Below are 27,294 nucleotides of genomic sequence, written 5' to 3' on the forward strand. Positions count from 1 at the left end.
TTTTACTTTCGCGTGTAGACCGTTTCTTGTACCTTCATGTACACTGAGCGAAAAAATTCGAAATATACAGCCAGGGCAACAAGCATGTGCCCCCCCGGGAGCCTTCCGCGGCCTGCCTAACCCAACATTCGTACATGCAGACTCTTTTATGCCTTCAATTCCCTGACAATGTTGAACTTGGTGCCCCTGAGCGTCTCCTGGCGGCCCTTCTTCTCCAACTGCGACCAGATGTCCGGGTACTCGGCCTTGGCCCACGCCTCGAACTGCTCTTTCCTCTCTCTCCCGGGCAGCGCATTGTACGTGACCCCGAGTCTGCCAGGCCAAGGGCCAATCAAGTTAGTACAAAACACAACCCAACCAGCTTCACTCCAGAAAAGGGGGGGAAGGGGGGAGAAGAAAATGAATGGAAGAGGGAAGTAAAAAAAAAAGAAAGAAAAGAAAGAAAGAAAGAAAGAAAGAAAGAAAGAAAGAAAGAAAGAAAGAAAGAAAAAGAAAAACTCACGTCATCATCCCCGGCCCATACCCCACGCTGGCCTCCATGCCCCTGATCAGGCGGATGACCTCCTCGAGGTGGCCGCTGCCGGCCAGGGCGCCGCAGTAGGCGGCGAACACCTCGGGCGGCACGTCGAGGTCGAGGCGCTGCATCTTCTGCCAGATGCCGCGGGCGGTGCGGTCGCCGTAGGGCAGGCGCTCGCAGGCCCAGAAGACGATCTCGAGGCTGCGGTAGGAGGGGCCCTCGGCCGAGTTGGTGATGTCGCGCCAGAAGTCGACGGCCGTGTCGGGCTCGTCGCAGGCCGCGTGGGCCAGCATCAGCCCGTTGTACAGCCGCGTGTCCAGCTGGACCGACGTGTCCATCTTGAGCATGTTGTAGACCATGCGCAGCGACTCCGGGTCCGGGTGGGCGCCGAGCCCCTCGAGGCAGCGCACGTACATGTCCGGCGTGGGCCGCTGCGCCGGGCTGTCCTGCGACCGCATGTGGCCGAAGACGAGGCAGGCCATGTCCGGGCGGCGGCGGGCGAAGAAGGCGTCCATCAGGCGGACGCGCTCGGCCGGCTCCGTCTCCGGGAAGAACTGGCGCAGCAGCGAGTAGCAGTCCCACACGCGCGCCGTGCTGACCCGCCGGTCGAGGCAGTACTCGACGAAGGCGCGCCGCACCTGCGCGCGCTCCTCCAGGCTGTACGAGACGGTGTGCAGCGAGAGCGTGTCGATCACGTCGTACTGGTTGTCGCTGCGCAGGAACACCATGCAGAGCGCCACCACCGTCTCCGGCTCGAGCGTCGCGTGGCGGTGCTCCAGGTCGGCCGTGATGTCGAGGATGCGGCCGAGGTCGGGTTCTGCGACGGCGCAGAGCGCCCGGAGGTACTTGTTGAGGACGGGCAGGTCCTCGTCCTGGCTCACGGTGACTTCGCCCTTCAGCAGCTTGTCGTAGATGGCCTGGACTCCGCTGAAGTCTTTGGCGTCCAGGCGGTAGTCCATCTGGAGGATGTAGGTGGACGCTCTGGGCTGGATCTGCAGCTCGGCGCCCAGCGAGAGGAACCGCTCGGCGAGGTAGGGGTTCTGCTTCTCGATGGCGGCTTGGATGAGGGCGTCGATGGTGGCCGCGTCCGGTTTCGGACCCTCTTTGCCCTGCTTCCCACCTTCCCTGCCCTCCTTCGGAGTCGACATGACCTGGATCATCTGCTTGATGTCCTCGACGCCCTTATCCAGGACCAGCACGGCCCACTGGAACACGACGTCCCACCACTCCTTCGGCGGGTTCGAGTTGATCAGCTGCTCGAAGATGGGCTGCAGCCACTGCTGCTCTCCGTTCCGGATCGCGAACCGCACCGCGGCCATGTACGCCTTGGGACTCCGCATCCGGTTGGCGTGGATCGGCTTCTCGAACCAGTGCTTCGTCTCCTCAACCCGATCCCGGGACGCGAAGAAGGTAGTCATGATCTCGTGGACCTGCGGCAGGTACTCCAAGTGCGCCTCCTCGGCCTTCTTATACTCGCGCAGCAGGTCCTCCTCGCGGCCTTCCTTGGCGAGGCCGCGCAGCACCAAGGTCCAAAACACCTTTACCCGGGCGGCCATCTTCTGTTCCCCATCCAGCTGGGCTCTGAACTCGGCGAGCCGTTCGGCGGCCTCCAATGAGCCACCGTACTGTGTCAGGGCGGTGAGGAACAGCTCAAAGTCGCCCGCGTCTTTCCCTCCGACGGCCTCCTTGATCATCTCCTCGTCAATGCCGAGATCGCGCATGTTCTGTATCCTCCGCTCGATCTCCCCGTAGAGCAGCTTTGCGAGTTCGAGGTGGTACTCGGACGTGCCCTTGGGCGGTCTGGTCGCCGTGACCCACAGGGCGGCGCGGAGATCCGAGAAGCTGAGATCATCGCCGTGGCCCTCTGTCTCCGGCGCCGTCTCCACAAGATGGCTGAGCAATTGTAGCGTAAGGTAGGCCTGTGTCGAGTTTAACGCCCTGCGGTGGTTCCTCCTCTTGTGCTGGACAAACTGCCTCCAGCCCTTCAAGAGCTCTTCTCGCGCGGGGGGGCGCGCATTGTCTGTCTCCAAGCTGTTGAACAGCAAGAGCACATCGTAGCCGGGCTCGATTTCGGGCTCCTTCAGCATGCGCGGCGGCTTCTGGAAGATACCGAAGAAGGTCCTCCGGGGCTGGCGGCGGACAAGCAGCGGGTACTGGTGCGGGTGCGAGTGCGGGCAGGGGCAAGGGCAGGGGCGCGGCCGGGAAGGAACGGCGAGGCAGCGGCTGGGGAGGGCGGCACACGGACGGAGCAGGCCATGGCTGGCCAGCAGTCGGAGGTACACATTGCGCGTCAAGGACGACGGCATGGTGCGAGATGGGGGAGGCGTCTAGGCCGAGCCAGTGCTGCGGCGCCGGAAACCGTTAGCAAACCGGGGGCCAATTCTCCGCTTTGTTTCTAGCCATCCGTACCTGCGCATCGTGGGAGGCCGTCCAAGGGCGGTCGCAATAATAGTCGCAATGGCGCAGCGAAGCTGTGGTTCACGCAGCGTCGGGACTTCCCATATTCAGAAACCCCGAGCTTTTTCCCAGCGGCGGACAGGGCCTGTGGATGACCTCAATTTGCGATTGAGCTGCAGTGGGGCTGGGCTTGGCGAGCTGCAGGACCCCTGTCAGGGCCCCGGGCTGATGGCTAAAGAGGTCCCGCCAAGACTAATTTCGGCCAATTGTCGGCAATGTTTTTACAACGTTATTACGTAGCCCCGATCGCCAAGGCGTTTGCACTATCGCCAAGGGCGTTTGCACTATCGTCAAGCGGTTACCTTAGTTCGCCGGGGGTACGGGGGGCGGCACCAGCCCCCCCTTGGTTAGGGTTCGGGTTATAGTTAGGATGTGGGTTATAGTTAAGGTGTAGGTTATCCCGGTTTTCTTTTTTTTTAATTTGGTTGAGGTTTTATGAAGTTGTTGCGACGAGTCTTTACGATTGTTCGTTGTTGATGTTGCTCGAAGTCGTCGCGGCCCCGCTCACCCCGTAGCGATTGCCGCTCACCCCGTGGCGATTGTAAATACTTGTAAGCGGCAGTCTCCGAAATTAGTCTTGGCGGGACCTCTTTAGCCATAACCGGGCCCCGGCCCAGTGTACGCGGAGCATTCCGTACCCGCACACCTCACTCTCACTTACACCACAAACTCACCTTCATCAATGATCAAACCTTGGACAAGCCGCAAAGGCGAAAATGGCACCAACCCCGCCCACGGTCGTCTCCCTCAAACAGTCCTTCCTCACGACGCAAACACGCCTCCTCTCACAGCCCCTCGCGCCGACCCGCGCCTGGCGCAACAACAACAGCTCAACTAACACCAACAATGAGACGTCGGATGAGACCAACCCCCCCTTGCCCGACAAGGCCATTGATGATGCCCTCTTCAAGCTCAACCACCGCCTGCAGCAGCACGCCCGCCGCGTCTACGCCCCGCAGGCCACGCGCCACGTCGCCGAGCAGATCGACCAGCTGTACTGGAACGCCGCCGAGGCCGCCAGCGCACGGGACCGCTCCGGGGATGATGGCGACGAGGAAGGGGAAGCAGCAGAGGCGCTAAACCTGGGCGCCGATCTGGGTGCGTCGCCATTCTCCTTCATTCATTTATCCTCCCACGCACACTCACCCAGCTAACCCGCACAAAACCCGGCAGCCAACCCCTCCGTGATCGCCACCCTCCCCCTCCAATGGGCCGACGCCGACGCCAACGCCGGCGACGGACCACCACCACCAGCCCCCACCCCAGAAACGCAGCGCTACGCCGCCCTCGCAGCCGACCTGCACGCCCTCGCGCAGCGCAAGCAGCAGGCCGCCGCGCGCGTCGCCCGCCTGCGGCGCATGCAAGCCCTGCTGGAGCCCTTCTCCCCTTCCCCGCCTTCCCCAACCCAGGGCTCTCTTAACAACGCCGACGATCCCAGCACCAGCAGCAGCAGCGGCGGTGGCGGCGGCAGCAGCGTGCAAGACAACCTAATCACGCGCAACGGCGCGATCGAGGCCGAGCTGTCGCGCATGCGCATGCTGCTTGCCCGCGTGGGCGGGCGCGTGGGGAGGTTGAGGGAGGCGGCTGAGGCCGAGGCTGAGGCCGAGGCTGAAGCCGAGCCGGCGGGGGGCGCGGGGCAAGGCGGGCGCGACCGCCGAGGTGGTGGCGAGAATGGGGAGTTGGCGGGCATTTCTTCTTCTTCGGGTGGTGATGGAGCAGCTAGGGCAGGAGGAGGCGGGGGAGAGCGCGGAGGGACGGTTGGGGACGTGGAGGCTGAGGAGCGGCGGAAGGTGGGGTTGTTGTTGGAGAGGTTTTGAGTGTTGTGCTTTGTTGGTTGGGTAGGCTGGGAAGGCATGGTATCGCTATGGGGTTTTGCATCGACAGGTCCGGTTTTTGATGGGGCGGCGTAAGGCGCGTGGGTGTCATTCGGGCCCGACATTTGGGATGGGATGGGTTGTGCGGGTATACCGCAAGGCCGTGTTCATTTGCAGTGATACCCGGGTTACGTACATACAACGAGGGAGACTGTACAACTTATTTTGAGTTTGAAGTGAGGGACAGCAGACGGAAGTCGGCCAGGCAGAGCATAAACGAACAAAAAAACGACTACACAGCCGAAACCTACCTAGCTGACTAGGGCGATATTGATAAATACGGGCTGCTATGCCAAGCGCCGGTTGGCGGGCTTTCTGCCCTCACATTCTATCTGGGTGAGGAGCTTGTCACCCTCGACGACAGGCCGGTTCCCAGAGACTCTGGAAGCTTCAAACAGACTAGAGAGGTTATGTGATTTGGTGGGTAAAAGTTGCCATTGAACGAAACGAATGCGGCCCGCGGGCACCGCCCCGAGCGCAACGAACAATCTGGCTTGTACACTCTCCAAGACAGGCATCAACTTACCTGCATATCCAAAAGCATCAACTTGCCAACATATCCAATAGCCGAATCCTCCTCTCTCACCAGTCCCATCCATCCCGTGGATGCAGCAAGTAGATCCCGCCAGTTTCGTCAGACACCCTGAGCCGCCTCCCTCCCTCAGCCGCCCTTCACCATAGCGTCCTTGGCACTATCATCGACATCCAACACCAACGACTCATTGAGCCCCTCGCCCTCGGCCTTCCCCTCCTCCGCGGTCTCCTTCTCCCCATCCTCGCCGCCCTCCCCATCCCCCCCGCTCTCCTCATCATCGCTCATCAACTCCCACCGATTCGGCCGCACAACCCGCAGCGTAACCAGGCCCTCGGCGTCCTTATCCTCCTCCGCCACCTTGTAGTAGATCCTCAGCCCGACCACCGCGACCGCGTTCCACGGGTCTCTCTCGAACTCGTCGGGCCGCTGCGGGGGCGGCGGGCCCGACATGCGCGGCGGAGGGGGCGGCGGCCGGCTCTCGTTCTCCTTGACGATCAGGTCCAGCTCGCGGTCCGTGATGTCCGACACGCTGCGGATGCTGCAGATGTCCGAGATGTCGTCGTCGTCTTCGTCTGCGGACTCGCAGCCCGAGCCGAAACCGCTGCGCGGCGGCGGCGGCGGGGAGGGCCCGCGGAAGCCGGGAGGACCGCGGAAGCCGGGTGGGCCACGGAAGCCAGGAGGACCACGGAAGCCCGGTGAACGGGGACGTCCGGGAGGCCCACGGATGCCGGGAGGCCCACGGAAGCCAGGTGAACGGGGACGTCCGGGAGGGCCCGGAGGGCCCGGAGGGCCGGGCGGGTGGCGCGGATGGTGGCGGTGGTGCTGGCGACCATGGTGAGGAGGGGCGCATGGGTCGGGGCCGTCTTCCTCGTCGGGGTAGTCCCCCTCGTCAGCGGAATTCCCATCCTCGGGATCAGTCGCGCCGTCGCCAAGCAGACCCTCGAGCTCCTTCTTAAAGCTGGAAACAACCTCAAGCGCGGCCCTGACCCTTTCTTTGAACATTGCGTTCGGGCCGGCTGAGTCACCGCCGCTCTCGGCGTTCGATGCGGCGTCGGTTGGTGTTTGTGTTTCTTCCCGCGGGTGGACCTGAGGGACCCTGACTCCAGGCTGTGCGGGCGCATCGGTCTTCTTGCTCGTCGCGTCCTGAACGTTTCCCTTAGGTGGAGCGGGCACTGGGGCTTCTGATGCTGGGTTTTGGCCACCCTGGTCAACTTTCTCGGCGGCCTCGGGCTTTTGTCCGCCTTCAGCGGCGGCCGGTACGGGGACGTCTGTGGTTGAAGAAGGAGGGGTGTTTTCTGCGGCATCAGACCCTTCCCCGGCTAAGGCCTCGGTCTCAGCCTGTTTACCGTGGACTTTGGGCTGCGACTCGTCCTCTTGAGCGCCGGAAGCCCCCGGCTCGCACACCCCAGCACTGGCCTGTTCCTCAGCTGCAGGCGACTCTTTCGGGCCTTCGCCTCCGTTCTTCTGGGGAACCTCGGACTCGGTCTTGTTCCCGCTCGTGTTCTTGGACTCGTTTTCCCCGCCACCTTGGTTCTCTTCTTGAGCGGCCGTCGGTGTCTCCTCTTTATTGTCTGCTTCTTCTTCCTTGCGCTTTGCTTCCTCCTCGGCTGCTTTTCTCTTGGCTTCCCGCTTCTCGGCCCGTTTCCGTCTGAGCTCTTTCTTCCACGCGTTCTCCTTACGCTGGGCCTCCCATTCCTTGCGTTTGATATAATGCCTCTTGTGCTTCTCCTCCATAACCGCCTTCCGTATCTGACTCCGGCGCTTCTCTTTCTTCCGTTTCTCGTACGCCTCCCTCGCGGTCTTTTCCTCGGGCGTCTCGACGATCCTGGCTTTGCTGTGGGCCAGGTCATATGCGAGGCCGATGCGAAGCAGCTTGTCGCGACGCTGCTTCGCGTTTCGCCGCACAACCTCCTCGGGTGGCAGAATCCCCTCGATGCGCTCCGCGTCAATCCTGATGAGAACTGTGTACTCGCCGGCCTCAAGATCGAGCTCGACATTGCAAGACCGGTTTACTCTGTAACTGGTATGAGTGCGGACCAGGTAATCGTCTTCGCCGGCCTTGTGAACCCGGAATCCAAGGCCGAAAACGTACTGGCCCTCCAGGCCGCGGAAGTAGCGGTCGTCGAGCTGCGAGAGAACGATAACCACAGGGCCGGGTTTCGCGAGTGTGAACGAGAACTTCGTATCGTGGTATTCGAGGGCCCATGAGACGTTGAGTGTCGTCCAGGTGGATGTGACCTTCCACTCGGGTCCGAAGAGCCTCGTGCGATCGAAGGTCTGGTACTTGCGCAACAGATCCTTATACGAGATCCAGAATGCTCCGTCGTCGCCGAACCGGTGGTTGAGCTTTGTCAGCCATTCCGGTGTCCATTCCTTGGAGCCGTCACCTAGCGATTCAGTCAGCGGATGACGCCGGAGGATGAAGAAGTCATAGGTGGTCTTGCACATACTCCAGGCACCTGTCCACTCGCCCTTGCCCCATGGGTTCTTGAGAAGGAGAAGCCGCTGTCCGTCAATCTCAACGGCCCGCATGACCGAGTAGGCGTGGCCTTCTTGGATACCCTTTCGTTCCCCGTAGCCGAGGCCCCTGATCAAGAACGTCAGCCCATCCAGCTCAGTCCCTTCACCGAATCAATCAATATTAACCTACCAAAGACCGGTTGAGCAGCCGAACAAAAAGTCCTGGTTGACCTTCATGAGCTCTTCCTTCCAGAAATACTCCTAGATTCACAGTTAGCTGTCTATCCTGCCTGCCGAACAGCAAAGGAGCCCACCTTATCCAGTATGTCATTCGTAAACAGCTCGGTGGTAACGCCGCCAGTCAGGTCCTCAATGCCCTCGCCGGTGAACCCGCCCTCGATGGCGGCATAGTCTCCGTGGGCCTTAGCATAGGCCTTCTCCAGCAGCGGCAGCCACGTCTCGTTCGGGTGCTCGCACTGGGCAAAGTACAACGCAGCGCTGTTCGACTGGTAAGCCTTCCGGTAATCCTCCTCGGAGTCCGGCCGGTCAATCTGCTCCCACAGGGCGCGGTCGATGTTCGCGCGCTTGCCCATGCGCGCCTCGTCGTAGTCGGGCTTGATGAGATAGAGCTACATCCAACGGTCAGCACCGTCGCCATCACACTTTCGCTCCGGGCCAGCCAGCACAAACCTTGTCATCGATGATCTCGCTGAACCACTCGCCATCGCGGTGGAACACAAACCCGTACACACCGACGTCCTCGTTCCGCGCGACGCAGACCCGCTCGATCAGGCCCGGCTTGTTGCTGAGCGTGCACAGCGCCGCCATCAGCCAGCAATCGCCGTCGTTGCCCTGGCGCACATCGTTCGCGGTGGGCCCGTCGATGTAGAACTTGGGGTCGTCAAAGATCTCGCCCACCCGCTTGACCGACTTGGGGCAGAATTCGCTGCCCGGCCAGCGGCCGCGGAGGCGGTTCCTGTTCCGGCCGCCGCCGCCGCCACCACCACCATCATCATCACCACCGCCGGGGCCATCCGGACCAGCACCCTGCAGACCCCCGCCCCGGCCGCGGCGAGACGCCCGCCGGCGGCGCCTCGACGGCGAGCGGGACCGCGAACCCACCGAGCTGTCGTCGTCGTCGGAGCTGTAGTCGTCCTTCACGTTGCTCAGCGACTCCAGACAGTCACGGCGGCCTGAGCGCAGGTCGAAGTCGAGGTCGAAGTGCGGGTCGCTGTACTTCTGGTTGACGCGGCGGCACTCGGCGACGATCTGCTCGACCTTGGCTCGGCACAGCGCGGCGGCCTCCTCGTACGAGGTGGTGGTTTTCTTGGTGCTGCCGCCGGCGCGGTCCTTGGCCGCGGCGCGCTTGGCTAGACGCTCCGCGAGCTCGTTCTTGGGGAGGACGGTTGTTGCTGGAGGGTGGTCAGTGGGGAGTCGTTCTATCTTCTCTCATTCCAGTGCGATCCATTCATTCCCTGGCGGGGTTGTGGCTGTTGTGCTGGTGTCGGGTGACACTTGATGCAATCACGGCTGCCTAGGTGGTGGTTGGGGTGCACCTACCCTTTCCGGGCGCTTTGGTGGTGAACTTGCGCCAGAACTCGTCCACCTTCTTCTGCGGTGTCAGCTGCACTTCCGTGGCAGCTCCTTGGAGCACCACAGGCATCTCGGCCATCATGAGCCTGCCCGGCCCACGGCCGCCGGGGGGACCATCCCCAAACACAGACATCTGAAGCTGATGACCGCTGAAGGTGCTTCCGTTCTAGCACGCGAACAGCAACAACAGCAAGCTTTCGGTTCCACTGCGACTCTCGGGTCGAAAAACACGCAAGATACAAGCCTCTCACCGCCTCCTCAAGCAGCAAAAGGAGCAGACGAGACAGAATGAGAGAGGAAGAGAAGAAACTCCCAGCCTCGTCTCGTGCGGCTGCACAGGGTTGGTATATACTACCTTCGCAAGGTAACACCGACCACCACGCCAGTGGACGGCCACGCATGCACGCCACCATCAGCCGCAGGCAACCACGGCGCCAAATCATCTTGGCACCGTCACAGTCAAGCAGTGGTCTAAGACACCAACCACCACCCTTGTGCTCTTCCAACAAGTTAACCCCGCATGCGCCCCGCCAAGCAGCGTGCCATGATCAACCGACGGCCTGCCACCAGGGGTGCCACAGGAGCCGCTTACTCCGTCCACAGTAGCGTAATCTGTACTCCATACTACAGGTTCTGTCCAACCGCCCGACGGGACTTCCCAAACCAGGATGCAATCCACCTCTCCAAAGGAACGGAACCACAATCCGCGCTTGTCCGTCAGGCGTCAGGTGTGTCAGGTGTGTGCGTCGCGTGTCTGCGCCTCAGCGGCCAGCACGCAAAAAGGAGATGCTCTCTCCTGGCTCCCCAGTGGTTCGCAGGGGGCAGGGCTGAACGGCAGCCTGGAGGCGCAGGATCGGGCGAGCGAGCGCGTGAGTGGGTGGGTGGCATCGGGGTTTGGCTCAGCCCTCGGCGTCTGCCTCGCTTTCGCCATCCAGCCGCGAAGGTAGTGAAGTGTACTGTGGTATGAACGACGAAGTAATGTTGATGTTGACATTAATCACCTTCATGGCTCCTGACGAGCACGAGAACAAGCTGATCATCAGCGCTTCAGGACGAGAATAGTCTACACAGTAAAATCCGGCGGGTTAAAGAGTGAGTTCTTGCTAGGTACGGAGTAGGTAGTGGAGGTTGGTAGGCGCTTAATGTTGGTTACCTACCTAGATAGGTAATTCAAATTTACACTTTGATCAGTCAAAGGCACCCCTGTCCGTTGCCCATCACCCCGTTCACCAACCAGCTACCTCGTTATGAGGTGCAGAGTAAGCACCAAGTTGATTCCCCGATGGCACTTTACAAGTCCACACACAATCCCTGTTGGGATCCCGGGCCACGGGTTTACAAATCACATCTCACGTTCGGCTCATGAATATCCCCCTGCTCTGCAGACGCTCAACGCGAGGCCCACAGGCACCACAGAGACAGAGACAAAACATGACAGAGACAAAATATGTACCGTTAACTACTATCCATCCTGAGGCTGCAGCTAGGTACATACAAAAAAACCTGCCTACGCGCGGAGCCGCCAACCAACCCAAAACACGTATGTAGATACAGGAAATACATTCCCTCACTAAGCTTAAGGTAAACCACACCAAAGCGAGACACACATACAAACCCCAAAATCAGCGTGTATCCCTCGCGCTAAGACTCGCAAACGCGTCCGGACTATGCCGCCCGTTCGACCACTCCAGCCCCAGCGCCATCATGCTCTCGCGGCTGACGTTGTGCTTCGGCGTCGCATCCGCGAGCCGCCCGGCGGCCCCAGCGCCTGCAAACGGGTTTTTGCTCCCCGCGGCGGGGCTGACGGAGGTCGGCTGCGATTGCGGCTGATGGGGGTGGGACTGCTGTTGTTGTGGCTGCTGCTGCTGCTGCTGCTGCTGGGGGAACGTTTGTGGAGGGAAGAGCGAACTGGGCGTCTGAGCGGGCGTGGTGGTTAGTTCGGCGTCTGTGCTGGCCTGGAACGGAGTCTGCGTCGAGTTTTTGTTCGGTGCCAACTGCGGGTAGTTGTACAACGCCATAATCGATGCTTTATCGGCCCGAGGCGGCGGCTGCTGTAACTGCTGCGAGTAGCCGGTCATCTGCGGCGCCAGGCCTGCTTGCGGGGGCAGCTGCATCTGGCCTGCGTATAGTTGTTGCGGCGCCGATGTCGTGGGGGCGAAGAAGGGATTGGTCGCCTGCGGTTGCACTGGCTGCGTGTAGACGTTTTGTTGCGTCTGTTCTGGAATTTGCGAGAGGCTCGGTGACTGGATTCGCGTTGGTGACCGCGCAAAGGGGTTACTGCTCAAGCTGCCGCCGAACTGGGCGGTGTTGATGGACAGCGGCTGTTGTGCCGGCTGCGCTGTGAAAAACGGGTTGTAGGTAGCCCCGGCCAGCTGTGCTGCGGTGCCGTATGTCTGGTTCCCGTTCACCCCTACTGCCGCGTAACCTTGTGCTGGGGGGGTCAACGGAGCTGTCAGAGGAGCTGTCATCGGTGGTTGGTAGGGCTGCTGGGCGACAAGGCCACCCGTGTGGTGCGGGAACAGAGGTTGGGATGGTGGCGCCAGAGACATGTTCTGAAAGGCCAGGTCGAGCGCTGCCGGCGTCTGCTGCGGGGCGCCAAACGGATTCGTGGATACATATGGATTTTTGGTCTGTAACGTTCCCGTCGACTGCGAAGAGAGAGGCTGCGGCGGCGGCGGCGTTTCGAGCATGTCGAAGGGATTCGTGCTAGCAGGACTGACAGGTCGCGCACGAGAGGTCTCGGAGCCTGCGCTGGGCGTCAAGCTTCTTGTTGCCGGCATCGTCGCGGCTCTCGCAGGCGTCAAGAGCGTGGGCGGCCTGCCACTCCCCTCCCCGAGCCGGACCAACGCCTCTACCGCCTTCTCCAGATTTCCGCCCACTCCTTTCAGCACCATCGAATTCCTGTGGTCATCCGCAAAGCCCATATCGCGCAGTTTAGCCAACTTCTGCTCTGTGCTCTCTCCATCTCCGCGGTCGCGATTGATGCTCGCACCGAACGCCCCAGCGGATGTGGTCCGGGGCGGCGGCTGGGGTGGGTGTTCTCGCGAGTCTCGCGGGTTTCGCGGGCTGGTCGGCTCGTGCGCTTTCTTAGCCTTGGAACCGAGCGGGAATATCGAAGAAGCGGATCGGAGCCCGAAGCGACTAGGAGGAGTCTTGGGAGGGAGCGGGGGAGGGGTGTCGTCCAAGTCGCTGCCTCCGGCGTGCTTCTTGTTTGTGGAGAGAGTGCGGCTAACATATTTTTGTCGGATGAATCGCTCCATGGCGCTGTCGGCTTCGTCGGCGTCTATTGGGACGGGTGGCTTCTTGTTCTCCGGGTTGTACAGCTTGTTGGAAATAACATTGCCGACCTTCCTCATGTTCTTCGCAAGGCGTCAGCTCAACGCGGCTAGCCACAACGACGACGGGGAAACATACATCGACCTGCTCATTGGTCCAGCTATCCATGCTCAGCGACTTCACCTTGGACACGTGGGTGCCCAGCTTGCGGTGGATGGTGGCGCATCGCATGCAGAGGAAGATGCCCAACTACGACACAACAGCGTCAGCATATCCCGTCCAACGTGCATGCAGTAGTGACATTGGATTCGGCAAGTCGTCGTTCAGATGTGAGGTTCGAAGTGGAAACTCGGCACACGTACGCTCCATGATGCCCACCCTGAAGAACCGAGGTGTTGTTAGTCCCACGATGTTCGCGCAGGGCATTTGTCAGAAGCGGCCACTGACCAGGATTCCGTGCTTGACAGTCGGCGCAGAAGTTGTTTCCAGCAACGTTGTGAAGGAGGTCTTGCAGAACCTTTTCGTTGCGAGCCTGCTGGCGCTTGCTTAGAGCTGCGGACATGGTGCGTGCAGCGGTGATGTATCATCACCTAGGTAGGCTGTCATCGAAGGCAAAGAAAAGTCACGAGTCCCGTTGTGTGATGATCGGAGGTTTGGGGCGAACGGCGACTGTCCCACCTTCCCGTCCAGTAGCTACACGACAAATGTGGCCGGGGGTCAGGGGTTGCACCGGGGAAGAGGGGTGCAATTTAATGAGGCGACGGCGCCTGCCGCGAGCCCGGTTTTAACTTGGAGACCCAAGCGCCCGGAATCCTGGCTGCACGCTTTGCGGGCGGTTTGCCTGTTCATTCACCATCTCACAACTTCACATGTAGGGCCTGCCTAACTTACGGATCTTCCTAGCTAAGTATCTGGGAGTACGTAGGCAATCTACATACAGCCCAAAGACAACAATACAACAGTTATCTTCGCAGCAAGAAGGCTCGACGGGCCGAGTCCCTTTTGCAGGGTTGCGGGGAACCATCTGTCGAATCCTTAGGTCCAGTTCTCCTGAAGACTTGCAGCAGTCTAGACGCTTTTAGCGCAGCGCGACCCTCCATGGGCAGCAGCGCGTTGCTTGGCACTTTGCCAAGTCGAGCGCATTGGAGTTTCCACCAAGGTGGTGTACTTCCTCCGTGATTCGTACACTCTCTACATCAACTGGGCACCCCGGTGTTTCGTTCATTGGGCGAATTCCAACACTCCAGGACTATCTTATCGCCAGATGTTCTGCTTGACGTAACCAAGGCAGTTAGACGATCCAATGGCTCAATGGCTAACTGATGTCCTTTGTCTCAACCCCTTATTCCTTTTGGGGATCCCACTCCCTAACCACTGCTTCAAACCCGTTTCCAACCAGCCGGTTACCTCACTCTAAATCGGGCAAGGAGGGATTCGGAACCAAGGTCTACCGCTGACCAAGTCTGGAGAAACCGAGACAAGATCCAACATGCAAAGCTCTCTCACTGGTGCGGGGTTCGGCGATGACATTTCTACCGCAGTACGCCCGGCTTGTAAGCCAATTCTGTCCTGATTGGATCTCAAGCTCTCGCGAGCGAGAGCCCCAGCCTGCGAGGCAAGCCGTTTCGTCCGCATCTCTCCATTTGCATCAGGCTGCCAGCGGCTGCCTGGAGCTGCACTCACCATGCAAGAGGAAGGCGGCGAATGGCAAAGTGCACCATGCAGGCAACCAACTGGTGCCAACAACTTTCTGCCGCGGGCTGGGTGAGTATATGACCTGTCTCTGGTCTCTGAGCCTCCAGCGGGTGCGGCAAACTGCCGTGGTGTTTGGCGGCGTTACCTCGTGCGGCGAGCCTTCCCTCTGCAAACGTGAACCCCATCAACTCCTTCGATTCGCCGGCTCTTTCTTGTCAGAGTTTCCAGCGTTTTGCTAGCACCTCCTGAGACCGGCCCATCCCATTCACAGTTGTGCGGGAGGAAAAAGGGAAAATGCCCGAGGACGTGAAGGACGGCCACTCTTCCGGGGAATACAGTGGTGTGGTGGAGGATGCGGACGTCGCCGTGAAGGGGAATGCGCAGGACATGGCTGCTGTCATCTCTTCTGGCCAGCGAGCCCGAGAGAAGAGACAGCGGAAGAAGGAGAACAAGGAGAAAGAGGGAGAAGATGAAAAGAAGAACGAAGGAGACCGCTGAAGGATCGACTTGGCTCGGTAGAGGACAGATTGCCGAGGGGCGTACAACAACCCACAGCGCCCACGCGCTACGCCTACTTGCTTCTATTCCACCATTGCCGGCATTTGGACGCCGTTCGACATCTCCACAATCACTCATTATGAAACAAGCTTCGAAGCTCCTCGTCGTACGCTCTTTTGTCAGCGAGCTTTTTCCTCACAACATCCTCCGGGTCCTGACACCAAAACTTCGAGATGAGCTTGTCGGCTTCGAGGGATAGCGATGGGAAGAAATGAGCCTCGAGAAGGAGATACATAGCATTGACAGACGAGAGGCAATGCCAGAACCACACTCCTTTTGATTCCCACACGTCTTGCATGATTTTTCCGAGATCCAGGTTGTGTCCTGCCTGAGTCGTTGACTTGGCGGTCTGGGCCTCCTCTTCGAATATCCGCATGAACTCCTGTCGCACCTCATCGAAGTGGGCAAGTTTTTCCCCCTTGATCTCGTCAATGGCACAGCCGGTTAGCCAGTACGGCACATCGAGCATCTCGGCTGGCAGAGCGCACAGCCATTCCAGGTCTATCAGGCCGGTGACGTTCCACTGGTCGTCGACGAAGATATTGCTCGCATGCAAATCTGTAAGCTGTAGCGGGAACGGCCCGTTGCGGAGCTCTCGTTTGATGTGCGCGTGCGACAACACCCGTAGGAGCGTCTTGACCGCCATCTGGGTGTAGCAGTCGTTCTCGTCGAAGACAGCGTTTGGTTGGCTCAGAAAGCGGTGATCATGAAACGTGAGCATGTCGGACACGAAGGCGTCGGTACAGTTGTACGTCTCGCCACTCTGCATGGTCCTGGTTGCGCCCTCGTTCTCCAAGATCATGACCGAACACGAGAGAGGCCGGTTCGTCAGCGTTATTGTGCCGTCGTCATGGAACTGGAAGGATCCGATTCGCGGCTGAGGCAAACGCGCCAGTGAAAGCATGATCCGGGCTATGCCCTTGAACAATCTTCCTCGCCGCGGCTTGTCTCCTCGGTAGGCGTCGAAAGTCTTCGAAAGTGTCTGGCCGGTTTCGGGACCCAGATACTCCAAGACCATATACGCCGAAGACAGGGATTGGCGGGGCGGGTTCCTGACAAAGCGGGAGAGCAGCGGAAATCGGAAGAGCTGATAGACAGCCCGCCAGAACCGATGGACGGTGCGCACAAAGAACGAGACGTGTCTCGTATGAGTAAACTGGCGCGGTTAGCAGGGAAGCCGCGTTTATCATCAAGCCTCAAGGGAGGCTTTACTCACGTGGCGGCCGTCCGAGAAACCAAAACCGAAGAGGTGAGGAGTGCGGATCTCCGGGCAATGCTCCTCCACCCAGATGTGCGCGCCGACCTCGCAGCTCAGCTTCTCGTCTATACTGCCGGGGTATCTGGCCTCGGCCAGCTTGTGCGGCAGGGGGCAACGGAAGACGACCCGCTCGGATGAGCCATGATGCACGGCACGCCGCACGTCGACAAAGACGCAAACATTGAAGGCGCCACGGATCCAGCTGGCTGGCGGCAGCACCTTGCAGGAGTCTCGCTTGGATAGCCCTAAATGATGCCTGGTCAGGGCTTCGATGGAAGACCGCTCTTCCCACAGCTCGCGATAGAGCTTCTCGTTGGCTGGTCCGTAGGAGAGCCGGCTGATGACGTTGTATTCTTCCTCTAGTGCATCCTCGAGCGTGATAGGGCCCTGACCCGCAATCTCAAGCGTTCGGCCCATGACAGCAGTCAAGTGCGAAGCAGAAAACGGACCCAAGCAGCAATCTGAAGGGTTGGGATTTCATGAAAGGAAGAGAAACTTGAAGCACAACAGAGCAGGGTACCTGCCTATTTCGGATCACGGGTGTGGCTGCCGTCCCCAGGCAAACCGCACGTGATACGCTCTAGGCAGGCTCAAACAACCTGCCAGTGACCAGGCACCAGGTCCTTTCCCGACAAACTACACTTATAAGTGTCGCGTGCAACGGGACACCCTGAAATATCACGGGCTTAATTAAGGGGGCTTGAGCCTGAGGAGGCGAGGTGCCCTTAACGGGGTCCACTACTAACTCCGGGAAAGAAACAGTGAGTATGGGAAACTCGGTCAGGATAATCTCCATGCTGCAGGGTGCTGCCGGGAGGTTCCGTATCTGCCGTTGAGGACGCGACAGGCTTTGTTGGGGAGCTCGGGGGGCTGAGGGTGGTTTATCAACGGCAGTATTTCAGCTTTGGCTGGTGTTATCTTCTGGCCGAAGCCACTTCCAAGGCCGTCTTCGTCTGCGTGTCTCACAATTGTTCGACGGCATACCCTGCTTATACGAAGGTCGGAAGGCAATGAAGAGCTTCAACTCAACGGTTTAGGAGGGGTGAAATCGGTAGCCGAGATGAACTGGGTCGAATGTAAACAATTGTAAGCAATGCGAGCTTGAGGCAACGGCACTCGGAAGACGTGATCACCCATCTACCACGAGCGCAACGCCACAGTTCACCCCCACGTATAAGCCATGAAGCAGCGCCTTGCAGGGAAGTCTATATATCTTGATATGCAAGCTAGGATAACATCGTCTATTATCATCCGATTATTATCACCGACAGGGTATGCCATCTCCTTTCCTCATACCACCTGATCATTTCTTCTCACTTTGAAGCATTCCCCTCCCACATACTCCAAGCCCTCTCTCTCGTAGCAACCAAACAATGCCACCACTAAGCAGTCCCCCACACCCTCCCCAAGCCCCAGCCCCTGACCCAGCCCCAATTCCTGGCCAAGACTCAGACTCAGGCCCAAGGAGGATGCGGGGATAGGGATGGTGGAGGGAGGGTGGAGAGTTTTGTGGTCGGGCTGAATGCGGCCAAGGGGGAGAGGGCGCGGCGGCTTGTGGAGGCGGCCAGGTAAAAGGCGACGTTTTTGGTGGGTGATGATGATGATGGTGGTGGTGGTGATGAGATGCTGTTGGTTTCGGAGACGGTCATGCCGGGGTTTGAGTTCTTCGATCATGAGTTCTTGGTGTGGGAGGGGTTGGCTGGTCGGGCCGGAGCGGGCGCGGGAGGTGGCCTGGCTCCTGAAGGGGTCGGAGTAATTAAAGGCGGTTGGCGGGTGGCCGCTCGGGCGGTTTGTGTTCATACATCGTACGCAAACAGGTAGGTATGTACCGGATCGCACAGACCCCTCGACGCGCTGCTAGGCGGTCTCGGGCTTTCGGCCGAAGACCACGTACAGCCTGTGGTAGGCATGCACGCTGCGGTCGAACAGGCATTTCCGCACGTCCACTAGGGAGAGCTGCGGCATGAGCGTCGTCAGTGGGCGTCCCGCCGGCAACCGTGAAGCACTCAGCACTCACCTCGATCTCCTCGACACTCTTGCCCATGAAACGGTGGAACATGCCGAGGCTGAAGGCGCTCACGCCCTCGAGCAGGTTTCGCTGCCACAGCATGCCTATATGCTTGAGGCGCGGGTCCTTCGGCCAGCCGTTGAGGGGGAGCTTGAAGGTGACCTCTTGCACGTCGACGAAGCCAACTTCGCGCATCCAGTCCTTGAGGTAGGGCCCGATTTCGCTCTGCCTGTTAGCGAGTCGCGAGACGGCCTGGAAGTCCAGGGACCAGCGCAGCCACGCGTAGTCGTCCGGCATGGTGCCGTCGTCACAATCGATCGTGGCCGGGGCTTCCTGGCATTCGAGCCAGCCACCGGGCCGAAGGTGGTCGAAGGCGCGCTGGATGATTTGAGTCTTCATGTCCGACCAGCACGAGATGGTCATGCGGGTGTGGATGAAGTCGAACTCGGAGGGGTAGTCCCTGGGCTAGATGTTAGACTTCATGCCCACGGGAATCCCAGGGGGCTCGGCAGAGCCGGGAACAGATCCAGGGGGGACGCACCAGTCGTCAGATCTGAACAAAAGGGTGCTATGTTAGCTTGGTACCGTGACGGCCTCCGATCGGAGGGGAATACGTACGAGTCCTCAACGAAAAATCTGACGTTTGGCGGCACAAACGATGGCTGGATAGGGCTGAGGTCAGTGCCGATGATCTCGGCCTCGGGGTACAAGTCGCCCATTTCTATGGCCCAGTTGCCAGTGCCCGTAGCGATGTCCAGAACTTTCCGGGGCGGGTGGTCGCGGGAGAAGGGAGCAAGATGCAGGCGGCCGTCCATGACCATCTTCAGGATCTCGTACTGCTCCTCGACGCGCTCATTTTCCGAGACGTCGTTGGGGAAGTGGTAGGCTGCGAGGGTTGTCAACATGAGGAGCGAGGAGTCGGCAAGGTGCCGGGCAAGACTTACAGCCGGCGCGGTATGAGTGGTAGGTCCTCCCAAGCTCTTCTCGCGACTTGGCTATGCTCTCTGAGAGCGATTTCGAGTCGCTGTGGCAGCATGTTAGTTGGGCTGGCCCCGCTGAGTCGTTCTGAACCCGGACGGTAGTCGAGGCACGACATACTACACATCATGGGGACGTGACTGGCGGCAGCAGGTCAGCCCATGGTTTTAAAAGCCTTGCGAGTTGGAGGCACAGCACATACATCCGCCTCGATCCGATCAGAGTCGGTCAGATACGACTCGAAGGTGAACTGATAGTTGTCCAAAGGACGGTCACCAGACGGGAAGGACATGGTGAGTGATTCTGGCGGAGTCATCCACAAGGCTCAATCGCTGTGCCTGTGGTCGCGCAGCTTGGGCCGGTCACTCACTCGAGTGCGATGCAGCGGTTGTTCGGTTGTGTGTAAGTTCGGGAGGACAGAAGCGCTGTGTTTGAGCTGGGATGCAAGCCAATGCCGCGAACACAACCGCGGCTCAGTGCGTGCACACTTCAAAAAAAGCCAAGGCGAAGGAAGACACAGAGGGAGAGGAGGAAAAAATGAGCAGATGAGCGACAGCGGATGTCAGGAGGCGTCGGGCCGAGAGGGCAGACGAGATTGTGTGTGGTGCGGGATTCGGAAACCAAACCACAGCCGTGGGAGCACAGAACCCGGCAGTCTGGGTCAGCAGCACCCCCGTAGGGTGCGCCTGGTGCTCGGATCCCTGGGGTGCCCCTGGGCACGGCACACCAGGGGGGTCTCAGACCCAGCGGTTTGGGTGGGTTGCCCAAAGCGGTGCCCAAAGCGGTGCCAAGGGTAGCACAAAGGACCTACAGGGGGGCCGAGAAGGTTTCCAGAGCAAGCCACCCACCAACTACGAATTACGCAGTACGGAGTACACTACAGTGTAACGTACCATGGTAAGCGCTGTATGGGCGTAGATAAATTACGTGGCCAGGACCTTGAGATTACCTATGTATAACATTGAATCAATATTCTGCGTGGGATCGCCCAGGAGTCGGTGGGTGCTGTCTTTACGCACTAGTTAGGGTAGTGTATGTACTGTACGGAATACACTAATTGCTGCGGTAAGGTCGGGTGCTCGGGGAGCAAGGTGCGCTGAGTGGCTGCATGCTTCCAGGAAACACCCCCGTTATTGACGTTTCGTGGACGTGCCGAGCTTGAAGGTCACCGACGAAAGCGATCCTTAGGTTGTGGTGCGAGCTTTCCGCTCTCCCCGCTCCAGGGCCAATGACAGCGGCCCGTCCCAGGCCCGTGGAGGCGGCGCGCAACTTTCAGCAGCGCCTTGTCGACTCTCATCGGTGCTGTACACAGTACATTACAGTACATAAGTACTGTACATCCACCTCATCCAGCATTCTGAATCCAAGGGTGGTCGGTGGGTCCCGTTAGAGGTGCGGAGCATGGGGCCAAAGGCACCTCTACACTACACTAGTGGACTTCAACATACATAGGTAGGTAATTACCCTGCCTGGCTTGCCAAAACCGCCTTCACAGTATGGCCGATCCTGTTTTTTTCGACCTGGTCGGACTCCCGCTGCGTTCCAGGTCGTGCCGAGGCAAGCTAGTGTACACCTGGCCCTGTTTTTTGATCATCTGGTGATAAAGATTGCTGCAACGGGCTTGAAGCCGGTGTATGCAGCTCCCCTGCAAGATCGATGGCAAGAATGGCCAGATGCAGCGGCGTTTGAGGGGAAAAGTTGGTTCTCTTTCCGCCCCCGCCGCTGGCCAGCGGGGACACCGCTCGAGTGGTCACCGTCCACTCGGTTGCATTGCAGCACGGCCAAACGCATGCCTGCGAACCCCTCACCACAGCCGGCGAGAAGGAAGGAGGGAGGAATGCAGCCACTGCGTGCCCCGTTCTGCGGTTCATGGCGACCTGCAGACGTCCTCCGTAAGGCCTACTTGGAGCCCGGTGGCCGGTGGCCCGAGGAGAGTGGCTGCTTGAAGACTCCATGTCAGTGTCAGCGTGCGATGTGTCCGCAGTAACTACGGAATACTCCGTACCAACTGCGCAATGATTTTTGCGTTCCACTTGCCTGGGCGCGGATATGACTCGGTAATTGGGACGACAACTAACAAGGCCACCTTCCCTTTCCAGTCCGCTGCTCCGGCAGGCAAGCCGGGGGTCCAACGGCGGGGCCGTCCGCAACCGGAGGCTTCACCCCCGCCGTCCGCCGTGGTAGTGTCCACTACACAGTACACGACGTGCCCTCCATGCACTCCATACTTGTTGGGTAATATCTCATTGTGTGAATCACCATCCCCGCTCGGCCTTCGCTCCTAGCCGTGGCCGCGTCGGCTACAACAGTTTTCTCCTTTTCGGTCAAGACAGGGGCACAAACGGGCCCAGTCTGCAGCGGCCAACCTGCGGTGTGACCTGAATTTCCCCTGAACGGCCTACACACACCGAACCCCACCCCAAACCGCCATGGCACACCCACACCCGCCGCCCGCCCCCACCATCACCAGCGGCCTCACAGAGTCCGACTTCCTCCTCGAAGCCTACACCCGTCTCCGCCAAGCCCTTAACGACAGCACCACCACCACCTCCTCCTCCTCCAACACCAACACCAACACCAACACCGACACCAGCACTGACACCAGCCCCCCGATCCTCCCCACCCCCGCCACCGTCCGCGCGAGCCTGTCGGCGCTCCCCAGGCCGTCCTCGCCGTCCTACCTGCGCCCGCTCGGCCCGGCCCGGACGCACGCGCACCTGCTGCAGGCCGTCCTCCCGGCGCTGAACGGCCAGGCCCGCTCGCCGCGCTACCTGGGCTTCGTCACGGGCGGCGTGCTGCCGATCGCCGAGGCCGCCGACAACCTCGTCTCGGCCGCCGACCAGAACGTGCAGGTGCACTTCCCTCTGCAGGCGCCACGGAGTTTTGCTGCGGGGGCTGGCGGGGATGGGGACGGGGATGGGGATGGGGATGGGGATGGGGATGGGGATGGGGATGGTGGGTCAGGGGAGGGTGTGGGTTTGGGTGTGGGTGTGGGTGGTGTGAGGCAGGAGGAGGAGGGGAAGGGGAGAGAGAGGGAGTCCGGCGGCGGCGGCAACGGCGGCGGCGAGGCCGGGTGGACGCACTCGGCGTCGACGGCCGTCGAGGACGCCGCGCTGCGGATGCTGATCGCGCTGCTCGAGCTCGATCGTCCCGGGCCGCGGAGCGAGACCGGCTGGGGCGGGCGGACGTTCACGACGGGCGCGACGGCGAGCAACCTGCTGGGGCTGGCGTGCGGGCGGGAGGCTGTCGTCGCGCGGCGGGCGGCGGCGAAAGGGGCGGGGCCGGTCGCGGTGGCCGAGCTGGGCCTGCTGGCGGCGTGCCGGGCGGTCGGGGTGGCCGAGATCCGCGTGCTGACCAGCATGGCGCACTCGTCGCTGCTGAAGGCGGCCAGTGTGGTGGGGCTGGGGCACGAGAGCGTCAAGGAGGTGGGTGTGAGTGCGGAGGAGCCGTGGAGGCTGGATCTGGATGCCGTCGAGAGGGAACTGGCGAGCGGCGAGGCGGACGGGGTCGTGAGTATCATTGTGGTGAGTGCCGGCGAGGTCAACACGGGCCGGTTTGCGACGAACGTGCTGGATATGCCGAAGCTGCGGAGCCTGGCCGATCGGTACGGCGCGTGGATTCACGTGGACGGGGGTGCGTATCATTTTCGCTCTTTGCTTGAGCGCCATGTCCCAACTACGATGTTGATGTTGATGAGTGTCCTAGCCTTCGGCCTCTTTGCGCGTGCCCTGCCCAAGACGGACGAGTTCCTGGCCCTGCATGCACATGCTGCGGGATTGGAGCTGGCCGACAGCATTGCGGCCGACGGACACAAGCTGCTGAACGTGGTACGTTGACATCCGAGTACATCAAGATTTAATCTCTACCCTAACAGCCCAAGCCCTACGATAACGGCATCTTTTTCTGCCGGGATGCGGCCGTCCTCACGCAGGTCTGCAGTAACCCCAACGCCGCGTATTTGGCCTCCTCCGGCGATCCCGACGCCATTCTCAGCCCACTGAACATCGGCATCGAGAACTCGCGCCGCTTCCGCGCCCTGCCGGTGTATGCTGTGCTCCTGAGCGAGGGCAGGGACGGCATCGCGGCCATGCTGAGCCGGATGGTCCTCCTCGCGCGCGAGATCGCGGCGTACGTGCGCGACTCAGAGCACTACGAATGGCTGCCGAGCCAGGACGCGTCGCTGGAGAGCACGTACATTATCGTGCTGTTCCGGGCCAAGGACGCCGCGCTGAACGATGTCTTGGTAGATCGGATCAACGCGACGGGCAAGATGTTCGTCAGCGGGACGAGGTGGGACGGCAAGAAGGCAGTGCGCATTGCGGTCGGGAGCTGGCGGGTTGACGTCGAGCGGGATGCGGCGGTGATCAAAGAGGTGCTGACCGACATCGCCGAGGGTCGGTAGCAGCACTTTATCGTGTCGGGTTCCCGGCCGAGGAAACAAAAACTGAGCTCGCCCGAAGATGGTTGCCAATGGGTTGAATTGGTCGCCCCAGCCTTGTAACAAACAACGAACCACCCTCCTGCTTCCAGTGTACCATCCCACAGCCAGCTCCCGCGCCAGCTCCCACCCTTTTGCCCCGTCGCACCCACCCTAACCAAACTTGCGACTGCCTCCCTTAAACTTCCGCTCCTCGCCCTTCTTGCGCCCCTTGCCGATCAGCTCCAGATGGCCGGCGCGCTCGCCCAGCATCTGCTCCGTCTTGGCGACCAGGCCTGCCGTATATTTCTTCTGGATCTTGTCGGCCGTTGTCTTGGACTTTTTCGCCTTGCTGACGCCGCTCTTCTTCGCTTGCTGCTTCCCGCCCGCCTTGCCGCCCTTCCCGCCCGGGTTTGGTTTGGGTGTCTTCTTGACTTCGCCCTGGGCCATCTTTTGCTGGTTGTGCTGCAAGCTGATATGGTTTATTGGGGGTGGTTGAAGTTGAGTTTGGTTGAGAAAATGGGATGAATATGCCTGTCGGAAAATAATCTGGCTGGTGCAGATAACAGATAATGGCGCTCGGTTATGCCGCCACTTACCGCTTTACCACAGTAGATGGCTTGGCGCTCCCCAGGTCAACTTCAACCAAATCTATCTATAACGTTGCTCCGATAATCTGAACGGAACCTCCTTCGATTGCTCAGTCCACTTATATAATACAGTGCTGATCACGGCCCTATTTGTCCCAGAAAAGCTCCGAAGGCGTGTCCATTCGAAAAAAATCCACCAAAAACCATGCCCGGACCCAAAGGATCTCTATCAGCTCCGAACTCCAAGATCGAGCCCGTATATCCCCAAGCTCCCAACTACCTCCCATCGCCCAATATTTGGCCAAGCTAAATCAGAACGCCCTCGCCTTCTTCCTCACCCAAAGCCTCATCCTCGCTCCACTCCACCTCCCCAGCCGCCGCCTCCGCCTGCCGCTGCACCTCGGCCAGTCCGCTGAGCTCGGCCACGTACTCGCGGCTGTTGAGAGCCTTCCTGACGAACTCCCACCCCTCAGTCTTGTACGCCGAGACAATTGGCTTGCTGCACGCACTGCACTGCGGGTACGACCTGCCGTGGATGACCATGTTCTGGAAGCTGGACAGGAAGCCCCGGATCTGGTGCGGCACGATGCCCAGGGCGTGGTCCGGCGGGTCGCGTTCATGGCCCGATCCTGTCGTAGGCGCCGGAGCGGGCGCATGGTGCTTCTTGGGATGCTGGAGGAGGCTGGTCAGCATCTCCACCAGCAGCGCTGACGCGATGGCTGCGACGCCAGGGCGGGTGACGGTGCATTGCTGATCTAAGGTCTGGTCTTTCATTGACTGTGTGATCCGTTGTCAGTGGAATGGTTCCTGCTGTAACTGGGACTGCGAGGAGCACTCACGTCGGCCGCAACCACGACATCATTGCAGAAATAGCAGCCGAGCGTCTCTTCGCTGCCATCCTCCGGCGCTGCGCCGTGCCGCATGACCACATACGTGTCGAATCCGAGCGCCGCGTTCATCACAATCTTGTCCGAAGCCTTGCCCATCACCGTCGGCAGCCACCTCGATTCGCGTGTGTCCATGAGGAGGAAGATGACGTCGTGCGCGTCCACCAGCTGCTGCAGTTTGCTAAAATCCGCCTTCACCTTGGCCTCATCCTGGATAGGATGCCCTAGCATCGGCACGGACAAGACGTGCCCCTCAGCCTCGACGCCAGGGTAAATCTCCTTGAGAGCCTCGGCAGCCCGAAGCGCCTTGGGCTTCCCTCCGTTGAGGCAGTCACCGAATTGGAACAGCGGCTGCCGCACAGGGTTCGAGAACGACACCGCGCCATTGTCGACAAACGTGATCTTTCGTACGCCCCAGCCCATCAGATTCCTCGAGACATAGCTCCCGAGCGTCCCGGCACCCAGCAACAGGCACTTCGTGCTCTTGATGGTGTCCAAATCGAGATTTGGAGCTAGCCGCCACTTGATCAATTTGAGGTTGAGGTCGACAGCCTGGTCGGCGAGCCGTGTGGGGTCCATGTATTCTGCGAGGTTCGCGAGGCGCGCCCGCAGCTTGCTGCTGCCGTCTCTTTCCCAGCCCGTCACATTGGGCATCTTGGCTGGCTGCGTATCATCCGTCTCGTCCACAGCCACGGGAAGAATTATGCTCCGGGCTTCGTGTCTCCTCGCCTGGGTATCACGGTAGCAGAGGATCTGGACCTTGTTCAGGCGGTACCTCTGCTTGATCAACACGAGGAGATTCCGTAGTGGCCAGGCCGGAGACTCGGGGTAGTTGGAGGGATCGACAAACGCCACGTATCGGTCTTCCTCCCCGACGTCGCTAAAGAAGCCCGTCTCAAAATCCCGGAGCGAGCCGATCTCCCATCGGTACCCGATATCCGGGGGTGCATCGTCGAGCAGAGGCTGTGGCGTCCCGTCTTCCCCACGAACCTTCTTCGCAAGGAAGAAACCGTGCTCCCCTTCATTGCTGACGGCATAGCGCCACGTCCCGACAGCGTCAACAAGTGCCGTGCTCTCCTTGGAGCTCAAACGTCCCACTGGACCGGTCTGCTTCCAGGGAGGATCCGAGTGGAGCGCAGGAAACGCGAACCAGTACGTAAAGCGGTACTTCTTCAGGTCTGCAAATGAGAGGATGGCAAATGACGACAGCAGCGACGGGACGGAGTAGATGGTGCCATCCTGGATCGCTTCCCATATCTGTCCAGCCACGTTAGCTGGAACATAACTGGCGGGGCACGAGAGAGCACACCTGGCGCCCAGCATCGGTAATCATGGCGCTTTTGTCCGTGTTCTTGAACTCCTCAATCGTGTTGACGTTCTTGATGTATCCCTTTGCGCGGCTCATGCCCATGGGCACGCTGCAAGCAAGCTCGTTAAGCGCTGTGCATCGCGCGGTAGCAGCTCGCACCGAACGGACTTACTCGTTGCTGGTAAGCGCGTTCCCGAGAATCTGCATCCTCGCGCTTGATTCTGGATCGGCCTGTACACGCGGCTCGTACAAGCCCAGGACGGGCCGCGCCGAATCGTCGAGCTTATCATGGTCTAGCTTCGACGAGAAGAGGGCCGTGTAGAAGGGTAGCTCGATCTCTGATGAGAACGGCACGAATCTGATGGTCGTCATCGTAGCTGGCTGCCCGGTCGGGCGAGACTCGGCAGCGGTTGGAGTGAGATGTCGACCGTTTGTTGTCGAATGTACGGTTTCTGGTTGATGGGGTATACCCCGCAGTGGTCAAGGATGATGGGGTCACAGATTGTCTGCACGGATGGCGATTCGGATACAACGATCGTGAATTGAGATGTTCGGGGAATCGCAGAAAAGCAGCCGTTTGAAATTCCGACTTGGGATTCGCCTGGAGCTGAGGGCGTTTAGGTTTAAGAATCCAGCTAAAGATACCAGAGCGCTTTGACCTCTGAGGCTCGATGGAGACGGCAAATGTGTGGCTCTCCTCAGCGCTGGTCAGCTGTGTTCTGCCAAACCTGGTGGTGCATGACCAAGGTGTGTCACCAGATCCATCTCAGAGGCTTGTCGTCGGTGCTGTCAGCACAAGGCAGCTCTTAACTTGGACGCTGCGGATGATGGTGGGGAAGCTCCCTTTCATCAGCTCCTGCCCCGCACTTGCTGCTCGAACAC

General features: G+C 60.1%; 10 protein-coding genes across 10 annotated transcripts; 2 read left to right on the forward strand and 8 right to left on the reverse strand.

Moving 5' to 3' along the window:
• Positions 1-6: 6 nt before the first annotated feature.
• Positions 7-3,064, reverse strand: THITE_2106536 (uncharacterized protein). Its single transcript, XM_003648698.1, has 3 exons — positions 2,927-3,064; positions 503-2,860; positions 7-312 (listed from the first exon to the last, which is right to left on the reverse strand). The coding sequence occupies exons 2-3, from the start codon at positions 2,821-2,823 to the stop codon at positions 147-149; spliced, it is 2,487 nt and encodes an 828-aa protein (XP_003648746.1). The 5' UTR covers positions 2,824-2,860; positions 2,927-3,064; the 3' UTR covers positions 7-146.
• Positions 3,065-3,637: 573 nt separating this feature from the next.
• Positions 3,638-5,103, forward strand: THITE_2106538 (uncharacterized protein). The gene is made up of 2 exons (XM_003648699.1): positions 3,638-4,072; positions 4,148-5,103. The coding sequence occupies exons 1-2, from the start codon at positions 3,691-3,693 to the stop codon at positions 4,789-4,791; spliced, it is 1,026 nt and encodes a 341-aa protein (XP_003648747.1). The 5' UTR covers positions 3,638-3,690; the 3' UTR covers positions 4,792-5,103.
• Positions 5,104-5,509: 406 nt separating this feature from the next.
• On the reverse strand, positions 5,510-9,506 carry THITE_2073178 (uncharacterized protein; the record flags this gene model as incomplete). Its single annotated transcript, XM_003648700.1, has 9 exons — positions 5,510-5,962; positions 6,470-6,810; positions 6,910-7,770; positions 7,834-7,970; positions 8,034-8,104; positions 8,158-8,472; positions 8,534-8,773; positions 8,966-9,255; positions 9,404-9,506. The coding sequence occupies 9 exons, from the start codon at positions 9,504-9,506 to the stop codon at positions 5,510-5,512; spliced, it is 2,811 nt and encodes a 936-aa protein (XP_003648748.1).
• Positions 9,507-10,678: 1,172 nt separating this feature from the next.
• On the reverse strand, positions 10,679-13,426 carry THITE_2106543 (uncharacterized protein). Its single transcript, XM_003648701.1, has 2 exons — positions 12,851-13,426; positions 10,679-12,795 (listed from the first exon to the last, which is right to left on the reverse strand). Exons 1-2 carry the CDS (start codon positions 12,941-12,943, stop codon positions 11,059-11,061), a joined length of 1,830 nt encoding a protein of 609 aa, XP_003648749.1. The 5' UTR covers positions 12,944-13,426; the 3' UTR covers positions 10,679-11,058.
• A 1,215-nt stretch (positions 13,427-14,641) lies between these two features.
• THITE_2061567 (uncharacterized protein) lies at positions 14,642-16,640 on the reverse strand (the record flags this gene model as incomplete). Its single annotated transcript, XM_003648702.1, has 2 exons — positions 14,642-16,121; positions 16,182-16,640. 2 exons carry the CDS (start codon positions 16,638-16,640, stop codon positions 15,036-15,038), a joined length of 1,545 nt encoding a protein of 514 aa, XP_003648750.1. The 3' UTR covers positions 14,642-15,035.
• Positions 16,641-17,402: 762 nt separating this feature from the next.
• Positions 17,403-18,029, reverse strand: THITE_2106547 (uncharacterized protein). The gene has a single exon (XM_003648703.1). The coding sequence runs from the start codon at positions 17,870-17,872 to the stop codon at positions 17,678-17,680; it is 195 nt and encodes a 64-aa protein (XP_003648751.1). The 5' UTR covers positions 17,873-18,029; the 3' UTR covers positions 17,403-17,677.
• Positions 18,030-18,080: 51 nt separating this feature from the next.
• Positions 18,081-19,525, reverse strand: THITE_133689 (uncharacterized protein; the record flags this gene model as incomplete). Its single annotated transcript, XM_003648704.1, has 5 exons — positions 18,081-18,179; positions 18,241-18,691; positions 18,773-18,784; positions 18,850-19,117; positions 19,408-19,525. The coding sequence occupies 5 exons, from the start codon at positions 19,523-19,525 to the stop codon at positions 18,081-18,083; spliced, it is 948 nt and encodes a 315-aa protein (XP_003648752.1).
• Positions 19,526-21,899: 2,374 nt separating this feature from the next.
• Positions 21,900-23,596, forward strand: THITE_12695 (uncharacterized protein; the record flags this gene model as incomplete). Its single annotated transcript, XM_003648705.1, has 4 exons — positions 21,900-22,061; positions 22,278-22,842; positions 22,915-23,036; positions 23,090-23,596. Coding segments are annotated over 4 exons (1,356 nt in total), but the record flags the coding sequence as incomplete, so codon positions are not given.
• Positions 23,597-23,735: 139 nt separating this feature from the next.
• THITE_2106548 (uncharacterized protein) lies at positions 23,736-24,453 on the reverse strand. Its single transcript, XM_003648706.1, has one exon. The coding sequence runs from the start codon at positions 24,074-24,076 to the stop codon at positions 23,801-23,803; it is 276 nt and encodes a 91-aa protein (XP_003648754.1). The 5' UTR covers positions 24,077-24,453; the 3' UTR covers positions 23,736-23,800.
• Positions 24,454-24,522: 69 nt separating this feature from the next.
• Positions 24,523-26,784, reverse strand: THITE_2140706 (uncharacterized protein; the record flags this gene model as incomplete). Its single annotated transcript, XM_003648707.1, has 4 exons — positions 24,523-24,993; positions 25,056-26,360; positions 26,413-26,521; positions 26,585-26,784. 4 exons carry the CDS (start codon positions 26,782-26,784, stop codon positions 24,523-24,525), a joined length of 2,085 nt encoding a protein of 694 aa, XP_003648755.1.
• Positions 26,785-27,294: the final 510 nt, after the last annotated feature.

Source organism: Thermothielavioides terrestris, chromosome 1 (genome assembly GCF_000226115.1).
Source record: "Thermothielavioides terrestris NRRL 8126 chromosome 1, complete sequence".
Lineage (NCBI taxonomy): Eukaryota > Fungi > Ascomycota > Sordariomycetes > Sordariales > Chaetomiaceae > Thermothielavioides > Thermothielavioides terrestris.

Excerpts from the sequence above, each read along its gene's own strand:
- THITE_2106536 (XM_003648698.1), bottom strand. The coding sequence starts at position 2,823 with ATGCCGTCGTCCTTGACGCGCAATGTGTACCTCCGACTGCTGGCCAGC. Across the intron at positions 313-502 it reads TATGGGCCGGGGATGATGAC|ACTCGGGGTCACGTACAATG; the intron begins GTGAGTTTTTCT and ends TTGGCCTGGCAG.
- THITE_2106538 (XM_003648699.1), top strand. The coding sequence starts at position 3,691 with ATGGCACCAACCCCGCCCACGGTCGTCTCCCTCAAACAGTCCTTCCTC. Across the intron at positions 4,073-4,147 it reads AAACCTGGGCGCCGATCTGG|CCAACCCCTCCGTGATCGCC; the intron begins GTGCGTCGCCAT and ends AAAACCCGGCAG.
- THITE_2106543 (XM_003648701.1), bottom strand. The coding sequence starts at position 12,943 with ATGCGATGCGCCACCATCCACCGCAAGCTGGGCACCCACGTGTCCAAG. Across the intron at positions 12,796-12,850 it reads GGACCAATGAGCAGGTCGAT|AACATGAGGAAGGTCGGCAA; the intron begins GTATGTTTCCCC and ends CGCCTTGCGAAG.
- THITE_2106547 (XM_003648703.1), bottom strand. The coding sequence starts at position 17,872 with ATGACCGTCTCCGAAACCAACAGCATCTCATCACCACCACCACCATCA.
- THITE_2106548 (XM_003648706.1), bottom strand. The coding sequence starts at position 24,076 with ATGGCCCAGGGCGAAGTCAAGAAGACACCCAAACCAAACCCGGGCGGG.